The 13,350-nt window shown below is 43.1% G+C and overlaps 1 protein-coding gene across 1 annotated transcript; it reads left to right on the forward strand.

Annotated features, from left to right (window-relative positions):
• The first annotated feature begins 2,782 nt into the window (after positions 1-2,782).
• Positions 2,783-11,014, forward strand: LOC309361702 (uncharacterized protein). The gene is made up of 5 exons (XM_081896791.1): positions 2,783-3,833; positions 4,198-4,356; positions 5,595-5,635; positions 6,722-6,827; positions 8,848-11,014. Exons 1-5 carry the CDS (start codon positions 3,731-3,733, stop codon positions 8,877-8,879), a joined length of 441 nt encoding a protein of 146 aa, XP_081752917.1. The 5' UTR covers positions 2,783-3,730; the 3' UTR covers positions 8,880-11,014.
• The last annotated feature ends 2,336 nt before the right edge of the window (positions 11,015-13,350 follow it).

Genomic DNA, 13,350 nt, shown 5'->3' on the forward strand with positions numbered 1-13,350 from the left:
TTTAAATGCACACTTACCCCAATCTACACATTATTTGGTTGCAGAACTGCATTGTAAAAATTAGATAAGTACAAATTTAGAAGGTTGGTTGTGATTGGGTTCACATATAATTTCAGACCATAAAGAAGGCTGATCACAATCAAATAATTGATGCTTTTGAATTATGGTGTTGGAAGAGACTCTTGAGAGTCCCATGGCTGCAAGAAGATCAAACCTATCCATTCTTAAGGAAATCAGCCCTGAGTGTTCACTGGAAGGACAGATCATGAAGCTGAGGCTCCAATACTTTGGCCACCTCATGAGAAGAGATGACTCCCTGGAAAAGACCCTGATGTTGGGAAGGATTGAGGGCACAAGGAGAAGGGGACGACAGAGGACGAGATGGTTAGACAGTGTTCTCGAAGCTACTAACATAAGTTTGACCAAACTGCGGGAGGCAGTGGAAGATAGGAGTGCCTGGTGTGCTCTGGTCCATGGGGTCACGAAGAGCCGGACAGGACTAAACGACTAAACAACAACAACAGCAATCATTTCAGAAAGTGTGAATTAGGTAGGTTCGCATGAAAAGCCTAACTGAATTTCTGTGGTCCAAATTGGTGTGTGTATTTGCAGGTGTAATTTCCTGCAACATGCCATTGATGCAAGAATAGTGCATTGCTGGTGGATTTATATTGGACCAGTCACAAGTTATTCTAAAGCGCAATGAAAGCAGAACAAGAAATAAATTGGAACACCTGCGGTATAAAAAGTTACAGGGTTTCCGCAGGAAGCTACAGGATATGGGCTGATCGAAAACAAAGCAGTATATCCACATCGAAGTTTCTGCAGGCACAAACAGTATTGAAAGCAGAATCACGTATAACGACCCCAGTACCATCAAGAGCACATATAATCATAAACGCATAATAAATAAAAAAAGTGTGCCTGGATGTGGGAGTCCTATATAAATCATCATAAACAGAAGCTACTCTTATGAAGCTTTCGGAGCTCCTTTGATACCCTCCTATTGCCTTGAGCCAGCCAGAGTGGTAGGATCACGTCAATAATTTTTCATCTGATGGCAACAGACAGCCAGTAAATAGAAGCAAATTAAATACAGGACAGGAATAGATGTAGTTAGGACAAGCTGCCTAAAGCAATGACGGGCACTCCAGGCCAAGATGGATGACTGTTCTGACTCATCTGTCTTCTCTCATCCCTCTCACGGGATGTGCTGCGGAAGGGAAAATGAATCTGTCAAGGTTAGGGGTGAAAAACGAGTTTTGTAAGCAGCTGATGCATGCAGACTGTTTTTTCCGTTTCCAGCAGCCGGAAGAGCCACATGATAATGGCTCAGTTGTGGAGCCAGCAAGAAACACAATAGCAGAAAGTGGCAGAGGCTGCTGGAAACGGAATGCTGTTGGAGCTTTGGTGTCTGTTCCTAGCATAGCAATCACCAGTTTATTGCACATCCATTCTGATTTGCTTGCCTAAAACTTGTGCGGAGATTGCATCTGAACTCCCTTGAGCATTTGCCGTGATTTGTTTGCGGGGCGGTTGCATGACAATCAGCATCCATTCTGATATGCTTGCAGAGTATTTGCATATCTTTCTATTAGTCATTCATTCATCCCTCACACGTAATCTGACCTTGTATAAGACAGCTTTACATGTTCCTATGATACTGAGTTTTGTTTGCCTGACAGGAGGATAGTAAGTATTTAAGTGTGTGCAGAGGCTACTATAATCATAATCATAATCATTTTATTATCTATACCCCGCCCATCTGCCTGGGTTTCACCAGCCACTCTGGGCAGCTCCCAACTGAAGACTAAAAACAGAATAAAACTTCAAACATTAAAAACTTCCCAAAACAGGACTGCCTTCAGAATGTCTTCTAAAAGTCAGATAGCTGTTTATTTCCTTGCCATCAGATGGGAGGGCATTCCACAGGGTGGGCACCACCACCAAAAAGGCCCTTTGCCTGGTTCCCTGTAACCTCACTTCTTGCAGGGAGGGAATTGTCAGAAGGACCTCAGTGTCTGAACGATGGGTATATAATTATATATATGTAATTCAATTTATATACCAAAAGATACATAATTAAGATACATTATGGAATGTCAATGATAAAAACATATAATAGCAAAAAGCATACTGACAGACAGCCTAATAAAAAAAATAGACATCATAATAACAGTCCTCCATCCCCCCCCCCTTTTACAGGCCCTAAACGGCTCCAACCCTGTATACCTGAAGGAGGCGCTCCACCCATATCGTCCAGCTCAGAGGGTCTTCTGGTGGTTCCCTCATTGCAAGAGGTGAGGTTACAGGGAACCAGAGAGAGGGCCTTTTCAGTAGTGGTGCCTGCCCAGTGGAACACCCTCCCATCAGATGTCAAAAAGATAAACAGCCAGTGCTTTTTTTCTTTTAAAAATGCTTAGGGGTACTCTCATTTTGACTCAAGAAAATACCATTTTATATTCAAATCAGGAAAAATAATTACAGTAAAGTACAAAGATTCACAAAATGTTTAGGGGTATGTGTACCCCTGAGTCCCCCCCAGAAAAAAAGCACTGTAAACAGCTATGTCATTTTTAGAAGACATCTGAAGGCAGCCCTGTTCAAGGAAGATTTTAGTGTGGGATGCTGTATTGCATTTTTACTATTTTTGGGGGGGAGCTGCCCAGTCAGATAATAATAATAATAATAATAATAATAATAATAATAATAATAATAATAATAATAAATAGTCATAGGCCTGGGTATAGAGGAATGTTTTTGCCTGGTGCCTAAAGACATGTAATGAAGGCTCCAGGTGAGCCTCTCTGCAGTGAGCGTTCCACAATTGGGAGGCCACCACAGAAAAGGCCCGTTCTCTTGTTGCCACCCTCTGAATCTCTGTGGGATGGAGGACATAGAGAAGGGCCTCAGATGACAAGCACAGGGTCTGGGTTGGTTCGTATGGGGAGAGGCAATGCTTAAGGTGTTGCAGTCCTGAGCCATGTAAGGCTATACTATACAAAGGTAATTTTTTTAAGTTGCTCCACCTCCTTTTGCCTCTGGCACGTGGCTCCCAGAAACTTGCCCAGAAGGAAGTGCAGCCCTCAGGCTGAAAAGGGTTTCCCATCCCTGCGCTTATGAGACTGTGCTTTTCAGCTTGGATGGACTCTTGACTCCAGCAAAACTTTGGCAGGAAGCAAAGGAAATGCATCATCACGGAGGTGGCATTTGCTACCAAGAAGCGTCCACCTCTGCAGGGCTTTTCATAAGGCAGGGGAAGTGGGTAATCTTTACACAGTAACATCCTGTGAAGCGGAAATGCTGGTTTGCATTTTGCATATAACAAAAAATAAAATAAAATGGTACCATCTATTTTTCTGTCCATTCCATTCAGTCCAGGCCAAACTCATTGTTAACTTCAGAGAGTTGTTGACGTCACGACATCTCATTTCTACCCCAGGTTCTCCCAGCCAAACCAAACAGTAATGAACTGTCTGATCTAGTCCAAACATTTGTTAAGGGCTACCTGTTCAAGCGACGATAGAATGGAAGTGTAAAAGGATGGTGGTGCATTAGGATGACAAACTGTCACTGAGATAGATGGATGACTGGGATGATGAGAATCTCTTGCAAAATAATAACATATTGATCCTGCAGAGATAGATGGGTGGAGAGGATATAAAGGAGGGTCCAAGCACGCAGGCCGCTGCGAGATCCTCACAGTTTGGCCAAGCTGCAAAGGAGGACAATGAAGATGCAGTTCCAGCTTCTGGCGTATGTCATGGTAGCACTTTCATCTATCTGCTGCGTAGTGGCCTATCCTGTTTACCCAGACATTGAGGCCATGCAAGGTAAGAAACAAGCTTGATTATGATTTGGGGTGGAAGTTGGTCAGTGCTGTTGTGATGGTTTCACGCTAGGCTACAAATGCATGTCAATATAAGCAGAGCATTGCTAGATCAGACCAAGGCCCATCTTGGCCTTCCCTTATCTGGTGCCTTCCATAAGTTATCAGGCTCTAACTCTCTTCAGTCTTCTTAACATGGTCAATGGGAGTTGTAGTCCAAAAGTCCAGTGGTTGTACTCCAATGGTCAGGGATGATGGGAGTTGTAGTCTTTCTGGAGAGCACCAGATTAAGGAACTTCTGGTGTATCTGTCCTGCGTCCCATAGTGGGAAAGTTACAAGCACACATTTTTTAAAATGTTCTGTCCAGATTTTGTACCTACGGATTTTAACTTGGTGGATAACGCTGTTGGATTCATACCTGATGATGCAGCTTCTTTTGGACTTCGTCCATCCCGGAATCTGAATGCAGCTCACTCTGCCCTGGAAGAAGGAATTAATCAGGTCCAGAAAAGTAGACAATGGAACGGTTAGTGTGGGTACATGATTTGGGGGCACTTCCTGATGGGCTGTTCATTCACACAAAATGTAGTTAACATCCCACACTTTTCTAGTGCAATCATCCCATCACTTTTCTAACCACAGGGAGTCCAATAAGAAAAATGACAGAAAATGGTAATGGAAAGTGCAGGATCACATCCGCTAGCTGGCATCGTCATATAACCTCTGCACAAATGTATCTGCATGAATGCTAAATAATCAACTGGTCTAAAAAAAACCTTAAAATCCCCTCTTTTACTGTACTCTTCCTCCCCATCAGCTCTGCATCGTATCAATATCAATGATATTGATCCAATAGCCTAATTCCAATACTGGAATTAGGCTAGTAGGATGCTTCCTTAATTCTTTTTTCTTTTCTTTTTTTGCTATCTCAAAATTATTTTTATTAATTTTCCAAATTATTACAAATCAAACCAAATTAATTAAATTTAATACAGTTTCTTAAAATCAAGTTTCCAGCTCCTGTTCCAAACGCATGACCATCATCGTTTCCACACATTGCCTCATGGTTTCTTATTTGGAGTCCTGTTGATACCCTTCACTTGAAGTTAAACCATTATTCCAGCTGGCTGCTTTTTTCACCTTACAAAAAGCACCTACGTTGCATCTTATAAATAAGTAACCCATTTCACATGTGTAGTCCTTCATATACATTGTTGTTCCAAACCTGGGAGAGTTAATTACTGTCTTCCATTGTTCAGTTCTTTGCAGTGTTTATCTGGATGGTATAAGGTCACATTCCATTCCTTCCGCTGTTTGCTGACTAGCATAAGAGCTGCAGCCATAAATAACTCACAGAATACATATCCAGTTAGGATTTGTTCAGAAAGAATGGATGCATCATAGAATCATAGAATTATAGATTCCAGTGCTTATCTTGGTTACCTGGGGCATTAACTGTCAGACCAGATAGGTCCTGCCCCTTCATTGTTTGTGATGTCCAGAACGTGTTCATTTGTCCTTCTCAGCAAATGATGCTCATTACAGTTCTCGGTTTCAGACTGAGATTAGTTCCTCCTTAAAAAGTTGCTTCCAACAATAGAGTGTGCTTGACATTTTCTTCATTTTGCTTTCCAAATTACCAACTGGCATTGCCTGCCTCCACTTTCTTCCTTTTTTCCCGCTTGAAAAATAACTGCGCGGCAAAAGCTCAGTTTCTTTCTGACTGTTTGTGGGGCCGTTTCCAGATGTATTCTGTCATTGCAGGAGTCAAGGAGTCACTGCAAGATGACAGTGCCAATAACCTGGTGAGTGTCAAAGACATGCCCTCCCAACTTTTCACAGATTAATGTAGGACACTCTTGTATACGTATAACATCTCTACCCTCAGCAAATGTGATGCTTTGCATGCAAAAGGTCCAGGTTAAATCCCCAGTCCCTCCACATGGGACTAGGGAAAGCTCCCGTCTTGAAGCCTTGGAGTTGCACTGCCAGTCAGTGCAAACAGTACTAAACTAAATGGACCAATGGCCTAACTTAGTATAAATCAGCTTCTATGCTGCTAGATGTTGCCTGTACTATCACCCATTTACCTTTTCAGCTTCCAAAGCCTGTATCCATCCACACTAGCTCTTTTCTCTGGAACTCCCAAACCTTCATGTTTTTAATAGAGTATCCACATGTGAATGGCATTCATTCAGTGCATTTAGAGAATTCAGTTCCCAAAATGACATGGAAACCAAAACACAGCCATTCTTTGCAATATGCACACCTCTGAATTTTGCAATGCATTTTCCCAATCAAATAATGTGTACAGAAGTGCAGATACCAGGATAAAATGTGCATTAAAATGCATATATTGTGAAAATAACATACAAAACCACATTCTATGGGGGGGAAGGCTTTGCAAAATCGCATATAAAAATGTGTATATTAACAGAACTTGTCTGTAACGTGTTGATTAATTTTCATGAGGACTTTAAAAAAATCACAAACTAATGTGAAAATGTGGGGAACTGAAATTATAATTGGCGTAACAAGTAATATCAAGAAATCAAAATTGACAGATTTGCCCATCCCTAACCCAGAGAATCAGATTGTTTTTTTTCTACAGTTCTTAAGTGTGTCTTTTCCTCCCTTTTCTGACACGCCTTTCTATATCACTGACATCTGATTGGTAGTATAAAAATGCATGTCAGAGGATGAAACGTAGAAATGTGTATTTTGAGAGAAAATGGGTTTAAAAACACATGTGTAAATATGAACTTCCCAGGCAGATTTGAGGGGAGAATTGCAATATTATGTGGCACAGAATTAGAACAGTCTTATGAATGAATACACGCAAACCTGACATGGACTACCAGTGGACTGATTTCTCCATCTTCAATTTTCAGGTAGAGGATATCAAAGCCATTCTGTGGAAGCTGGCAGCAGCAGACAAGTTCCGCAGCCAGGCCTTTGTCAAAGCAGACCAGTCTCCTCAGAAGCCGAGCAAGAGAGGTGAGGCGCCTCTGGATCTCAGTAACGTGGTTGAAAGGAGAACTTGAACTGCTTTCTAAAATATGCAGGTGGTAGAATTCTGGGTCATGTACAGGTGTAAGGTTCCTGGCCAGAGGCCTCATAGAATTCTCAAATAGGGTTGGAGAAGAATTTCAATTCAGTTTTCATTTAAAGGTGAATCTACCTAATTTGCTCTTTTAATAATAATAACCAGTCCTTTTTTCTGGGGGGATGCAGGGGTACGTATACCCCCAAATATTTTGTGAATCTAAGTGTGGCCTCATTGAGGGGCAGTATTTCAATATAAGTAGGAAAATGAGAGTACCCCTAAACATTTTTTAAGAAAAAAGCACTGATAACAACAACAACAAATTTATTAAATTTGTGAATCTGATAACAACAACAACAACAAATTTATTAAATTGTTTTTTTTAAAAAAATGAAAAAAATATTGATATAAGTATATACAAAATACAGTAAAAATTATAAATTGCTTTCAAGTTTTCCTCCCTATGGTAGCTTCATTTTACTTTTTCTGTTTCTGCATGCATGCATTTGTATTGGTTAACCTAGTTTGCTCTTTCTGAAACAATGCAAGAACCCAGAAACATCTAAATAACACCACATGGCCCACCCCTGACTAAATGCATAGGGGGAAACAAGATGAATATTATTTACACAATAGTGATTTTAAAAATAAAACAAAAAACAAATAGCAGATTGAGGGGTGGGAGGGATCTGGACTGGGGCAAAGGCTAGGGACAGGGAAGACATTCATACCTATATGAATATTGTAGGGCAGTTTCCCAGCCAAGTAATGTATACAAAAATGCATACGTTAGGATAAAATGTGCATCAGATGAGTAGATTGGTGAAAATAATGAATAATAATACAATTACATTATGGAAGACCACATTGCAGAAAGTGTGAAAGGCAAAAACTGCATGCAAAAATGTGTATATTAAAAGAAATTCGCACTAAAATACAGTGGTACCTCGGGTTAAGTACTTAATTCATTCCGGAGGTCCGTTCTTAACCTGAAACTGTTCTTAACCTGAAGCACCACTTTAGCTAATGGGGCCTCCTGCTGCCACTGTGCTGCCGGAGCACGATTTCTGTTATCATCCTGAAGCAAAGTTCTTAACCCGAGGTACCATTTCTGGTTTAGCAGAGTCTGTATCCTGAAGCGTATGCAACCTGAAGCGTATGTAACCTGGGGTACCACTGTACTGATAAATTTACATGAGGAGTTTCTGTTTTAAAAAAAACCCTACTGTTATGGAAATGCGGAGTCTAGAAAAATGAGATAAACTGAGACTGACAGCTCTGCCCATCCCTAACAAAAGGCTAAAGCCACTCCCCATACTGAGGCCGTGATACCAACCATCCCCAACCCCACAACTCAGCACACATTTTTGTATGAATACGGTCACATGAAGTGAGCAGTTAGTGAAGTGTTTTGCTGGTGCTGGGATGTGGGTGGCGCTGTGGTCTAAACCACTGAGCCTAGGGCTTGCCGATTTGAAGGTCAGTGGTTCGAATCCCCCTGAAGGGGTGAGTGCCCATTTCTCGGTCCCAGCTCCTGCCAACCTAATAGTTTGAAAGCACGTCAAAGTGCAAGTAGATAAATAGGTACCACTCTGGTGGGAAGATAAGCAGCGTTTCCGTTTGCTGCTCTAGTTTTGCCAGAAGCAGCTTAGTCATGCTGGCCACATGGACTGCTGTCTGTGGACAAATGGCAGCTCCCTCGGCCTATAGAGTGAGTTGAGTGCCGCAACCCCAGAGTCGTTCGCAACTGGACTTAACTGTCAGGGGTCCTTTACCTTTCCTTTTGCTGGTGCTATGTATTTGGCCTGTGCTGTTTAATTTTAACCACAGGCTTTCAACCACATACCCACTTCTTTAGGTCAATTTGCGGTTCATAGACAAATTAGTGCATCCCAAAATAAGAGCAGTGTTTCTTGCCATTAATTGTGGTGACTTCTTCCTCCCTGCCCCCCCTTTACTTTTCTTTGCCAGCTTGTTTCTGGAAGTACTGTGTTACCAACTGAAGGCCAGGATCCGACTGATCTTCTCTGCGCATGCGTGCCCGTCTCCCCAAATGCCTCCAGAGACTGCCTTCAAACCCAGTCTGTCCAGAATGTGGACTCCTTGCTTACAGCTGCGCTTCAATGCACCAGTTAACCTTGAATCATGCCATGCCATTTTGGTTATGCAGAAGAATTTGCTTTGCCTTGCAGATAGAATCCTTCATATCACCACAACAGCCCCATGGTGGAGAACAGAGACCAGTTCTGATACAGCTGCTGGCTTTGTTGATGGCATAGCAGATGAGGAAAGAGAGACAGCTCAAGGAAAAAGCTTGCACCTTCATTAAACTGGGTGGGGTAGTTGTGGAAGAGTCTGTTCTTCCACAGCTCAAAGCCTAAACTCACCAAAACACATTGCCCTCCAGGTGGTGCTGAACTACAACTCCCAACAGAACCAGCCAGCATGGCCCATGTTGAAGGATGGTGGGAGTTGGAGTCCAGTAACAACTGGGAGGCCACTGGTTCCCCACTCCTGCTTGGGCAGCAGGTGAATTAAACTGGGCCTTGGATTATCTTAAAATCAGATTCCATCATGAATAAACTTTGTTCCTGAAGTCAAAACACAACAGCCTGAGTTGGCTGTTGTGTGAAGCTCCCACAAAGGCAAACCCCTTCCAGTTAGCAGACTTCAGAAAAAAGCACTGGAGGAAGAACAGCAAGTTGCAAGATGCCTATTTTTACGCATTTATTTTATATATTTATTTGCTGCTTAATCCACAAAAAACACCATAGGCTGTTTTCATAAAAACAATGTAAAATATTCATCAGAAAAAGCAAACTTTAAAATGGAGTAGGCATAACATTTATCAGAATAAAACCAGCAGTTTTTAAAATTAATAAAATTACATGCATGTAAATTATTAATACCATTAAGATAGTGACATCGGGATGAATGGCCTCTGCAATGTTTAGCAATGCTTGGGTGCAAGCAGACACTCCTTCATAAAATAACAATGGGGTGTATCCAGTACTAGTTCTAATCAGGGTAGCTCCGTTGAAGTTACTAGACATGTTAGGTTCATTCATTTCCATGGACCTACTCTGAATAGACCTTAGTTGGATACAACCTAATTGTTTTAAGACTGCCTTGAAAATAAGCCCACAAAATTTATTAGCCTGCAGAGCTGTATTCTTTACCTTTCTAGAGGCTGGCAGAGAAGAGAGAGAGGGAGCTCCCTCTTTCAGCAACCCACGGCATTTCTATTCTGGCTGTAAAGGAAATGTGTGTTCTTTCCTCTGGCAGGCCAATTGTATGCTTGACACAGAGAAGGAGTTGGAGGTGCATTCTGTACCACCTCTTCCTCCCCTAACCTGCTCGCTAACTTCTTATTGCAATGGTAGGGTTAGGGTATTGATTAGATTCAATTCACATTAAAAGCCAAACCTATCTAATACTGTATGCACTTTCTTTGAACAGAAACACAACCAACCTTCAAAATCCATGGTTCTATGAATTTTGCAGTCCAGTTCTCCAGGGTACATAAATGCATATATTAGGGCATAATGTGCATAGAAATGCATATATCAGTGAAAATAAAATGCAAATAGGCATAATAAAGGGGGAAGTTGCTTCATATAAAATTTGTATACACAAATGGGTGTATTAGGATAAATCCTCACTAAAATGCTGGTGGGTTTTCATGTTAAAAAAACAATAATGCAAACTTACTGTGGAAATATGGAGAACTGAACTGAAGATTTGGGGGGGGGTGGGGGTGAATGAGAAACTGAAATGGATAAGATTCATCTATTCTTAATTGCAAGTGATGGTTTGTTCCCCGAGTGCTGCAAGGCATCTGCCACAGAATGCTTACTCACCTGGGGAGCAAGTAAAGTCCTAGTCTGTCCCATTTGACCACTGTGGGTAATGATGCCAGTCTACAGGCCCTGCTGTGTAAGGGAGTGAAGATCTCATGCCACAACTGTTTAGACTGGGGTGATTATCCAAAGCAAGACCCCAAACAATGATGATTTTGGACAACATATTCCCTCATCCTGCATCCTTCTGCATTAATAAGACCTACTTCATTGATCCCCATGACAGCAAGCCTGTGTTGTTTTTCCTTGTTGTACTGATTAAAATCTTTCTGTATTTATTACTGGGATTATTGTCTTTTCGTTTGCATTGCTGCCTGTTTCCATGGTCTTGCCTTCAGCTAATTTTGGTTGTGCAAAGCTCAATAAAGAACTGGCTATAATCTAACCTCTGCACAAACTGTGTACAAGCAAATCAGGTTGAATGCTCAAATAAACCAGTCATTTATAGGGGCCGTAATGGGGAGGCTGAACTTAAGCGTTATTTGGACCACTATATTTATCACAGTGGGGCAGGCATATGGATGCCAGTATGAATTGTTCTGCATAGAAACAATTGCGAGGCAGTGAACTGACTGTGTGAAACTTTCTTCGTGCTGCACATACATGGCAAAAAGAATCTGGAAAAAACCTACTAACAACTGTGCCGTCTTAAGTACATGGAGAAGACTGTAGTGGGAATTTCCATAGAACTGTGCTTTAATAGCCAACAAACCGAATGTCAAAATATAAAGAATTTTATGTAGGGGAGGGAAAGGGGTAAGACGAAAACCTCTTACTCATGCATGCACACAAACATACAAACCTGCAAAAAAATAAAATAATGTCAGTCTCTGGATGCAAACACATGACATTTTATTTCAGCATCAGTGAAGACTCCAGATTTGGTTTTTTTGCGTAGCCCACACACCAACAGTCTAGTTCTATGGCATATTTTCTTGCCCCTGGAAAGAAACTGGTTTCATTCTGAAAATAAAAGTTCATTGCCAATAATGGTGCCCCTTTGAAAATAGTCCTAGCAATGGGGAGCATATCCACAACTGCCCAATTATGTTGTGAGTAGGTGTACAACAAAGTTGCCACCACCACTTCCTCCTTAGTTCACTTGACATAGGAGCCAACTCATAGGGGCCGAGGGGTCCTCAGGCCCCCCAAATAAAATTTTTGGGACTCCCAAAGTTGATGGCATTGCCATTCAAATAGTGTCTGTGTGCATCACGTCATGCAATTGAATATGCAGGCCAGAGCTTACTTGGGTCCCCCTAATATTTTATTCAAGTTGGCTCCTCTCTCACCTGAGGCACATGCAGGGAAGAATAACCTAATCAAGAGAAGGGTTTTCAAATGTGTATCAAGTAATGACCAGTGGCGTAGCGTGGGTTGTCAGCACCCGGGGCAAGGCAAGTAATTTGTGCCCCCTAACCCGTGGATTTGTGCCCCCTAACCCTAACCCCCAGATGTTGCGCCCGGTGCGGCCGGCCCCCCCTGCAGCCCCCACGCTACGCCACTGGTAACGACACACACCCTTGTAGACAACAGGATCTAGAATTAATCTAGACTGAAAGCAGCACATTGAGGACAAGCATAAACATAGTCCCTGTCCCCGGACTCATGATTTTAAAAGGATGAGGAGGGGAAAGGTTTCATAATAAAACATATAAGCATGCAGCTCCAACTTTCATCATAAAGCGATACCGTCCAGGCACAGTGTTGCCATTTCATTTGCTGTTGCTATTAGTTGGGCATTTTGCTAATTAGGAGGGATACAAACCAATAAAAGGCCTGCCTAATTCTGTCCTCCATCCAGGGCTGTCTTTACCTGGGGATGCAAGGGGTGCAGGGCAACCTGGCTCCAAATTCTGGGGGTGCCAGGTGGGCGACCAGCGCTTGCTGCTGAAGCTGCCCAGGCGCCTCCCTGCCGAAGAGCAGCGCTATGGCTGGGGATGGGCTTGGTCAAGGGCGCTAGCGGCGGCGGCAGCAGTGGGAGCTGTGGGCAGGGGACGGGGTGAAGGCAAGGCAAGGCTCATTTTCTTCACCTAGGCTGACTTCCCAGGCCGCTGGAGCAGCCTGCTGAGGCCGCTACCTGTCCTGCGCACTCCTCGGGCCCTGATCTCCCTCTGAGAAGCCCCTGCTGCCCCCGAAAGCGGAGCTCGTGGAACAATGGCAATGGCGCCAGCCCTGTTTTGCCCACGCGTGACGCCGGGAGGAGCAGTGCAGCACCGCCCTGGGCGCTCGGCACGTTGGCCTCCCCTTTGCCCCCAGGCTCCCCTGCGTGAAGGCAGCATCTACCCCCCTCTCACCCCACAACCCCAGTCTCTCCTGCCTGAATGTAGGGTCCCCCTTCCTCAGCCACACACCTATCTCCCTTGCATGAAGGCAGCACCTCCCTTCCTCAGCCACATACCCCCTGTCTTCCCTTCGTGAAAGTAGCATTTATTACTACTCGGGAGGTGGTGGTGGCGGCAGCAGCAAGATAGTGGCGCTGGGCAGATCTTTGCACCCTGGCGCTGCATATGCTAAAGACAGCCCTGCCTCCATCATGGGACATGCAGCAATCATACTCAAGCAGTCTCCAGCAATGATTTTCCATACACATATCCAGGCCAAGTTGTGGAAG

The sequence above is a fragment of the Podarcis melisellensis genome (genome assembly GCF_964234715.1).
Source record: "Podarcis melisellensis genome assembly, chromosome: Z".
Lineage (NCBI taxonomy): Eukaryota > Metazoa > Chordata > Lepidosauria > Squamata > Lacertidae > Podarcis > Podarcis melisellensis.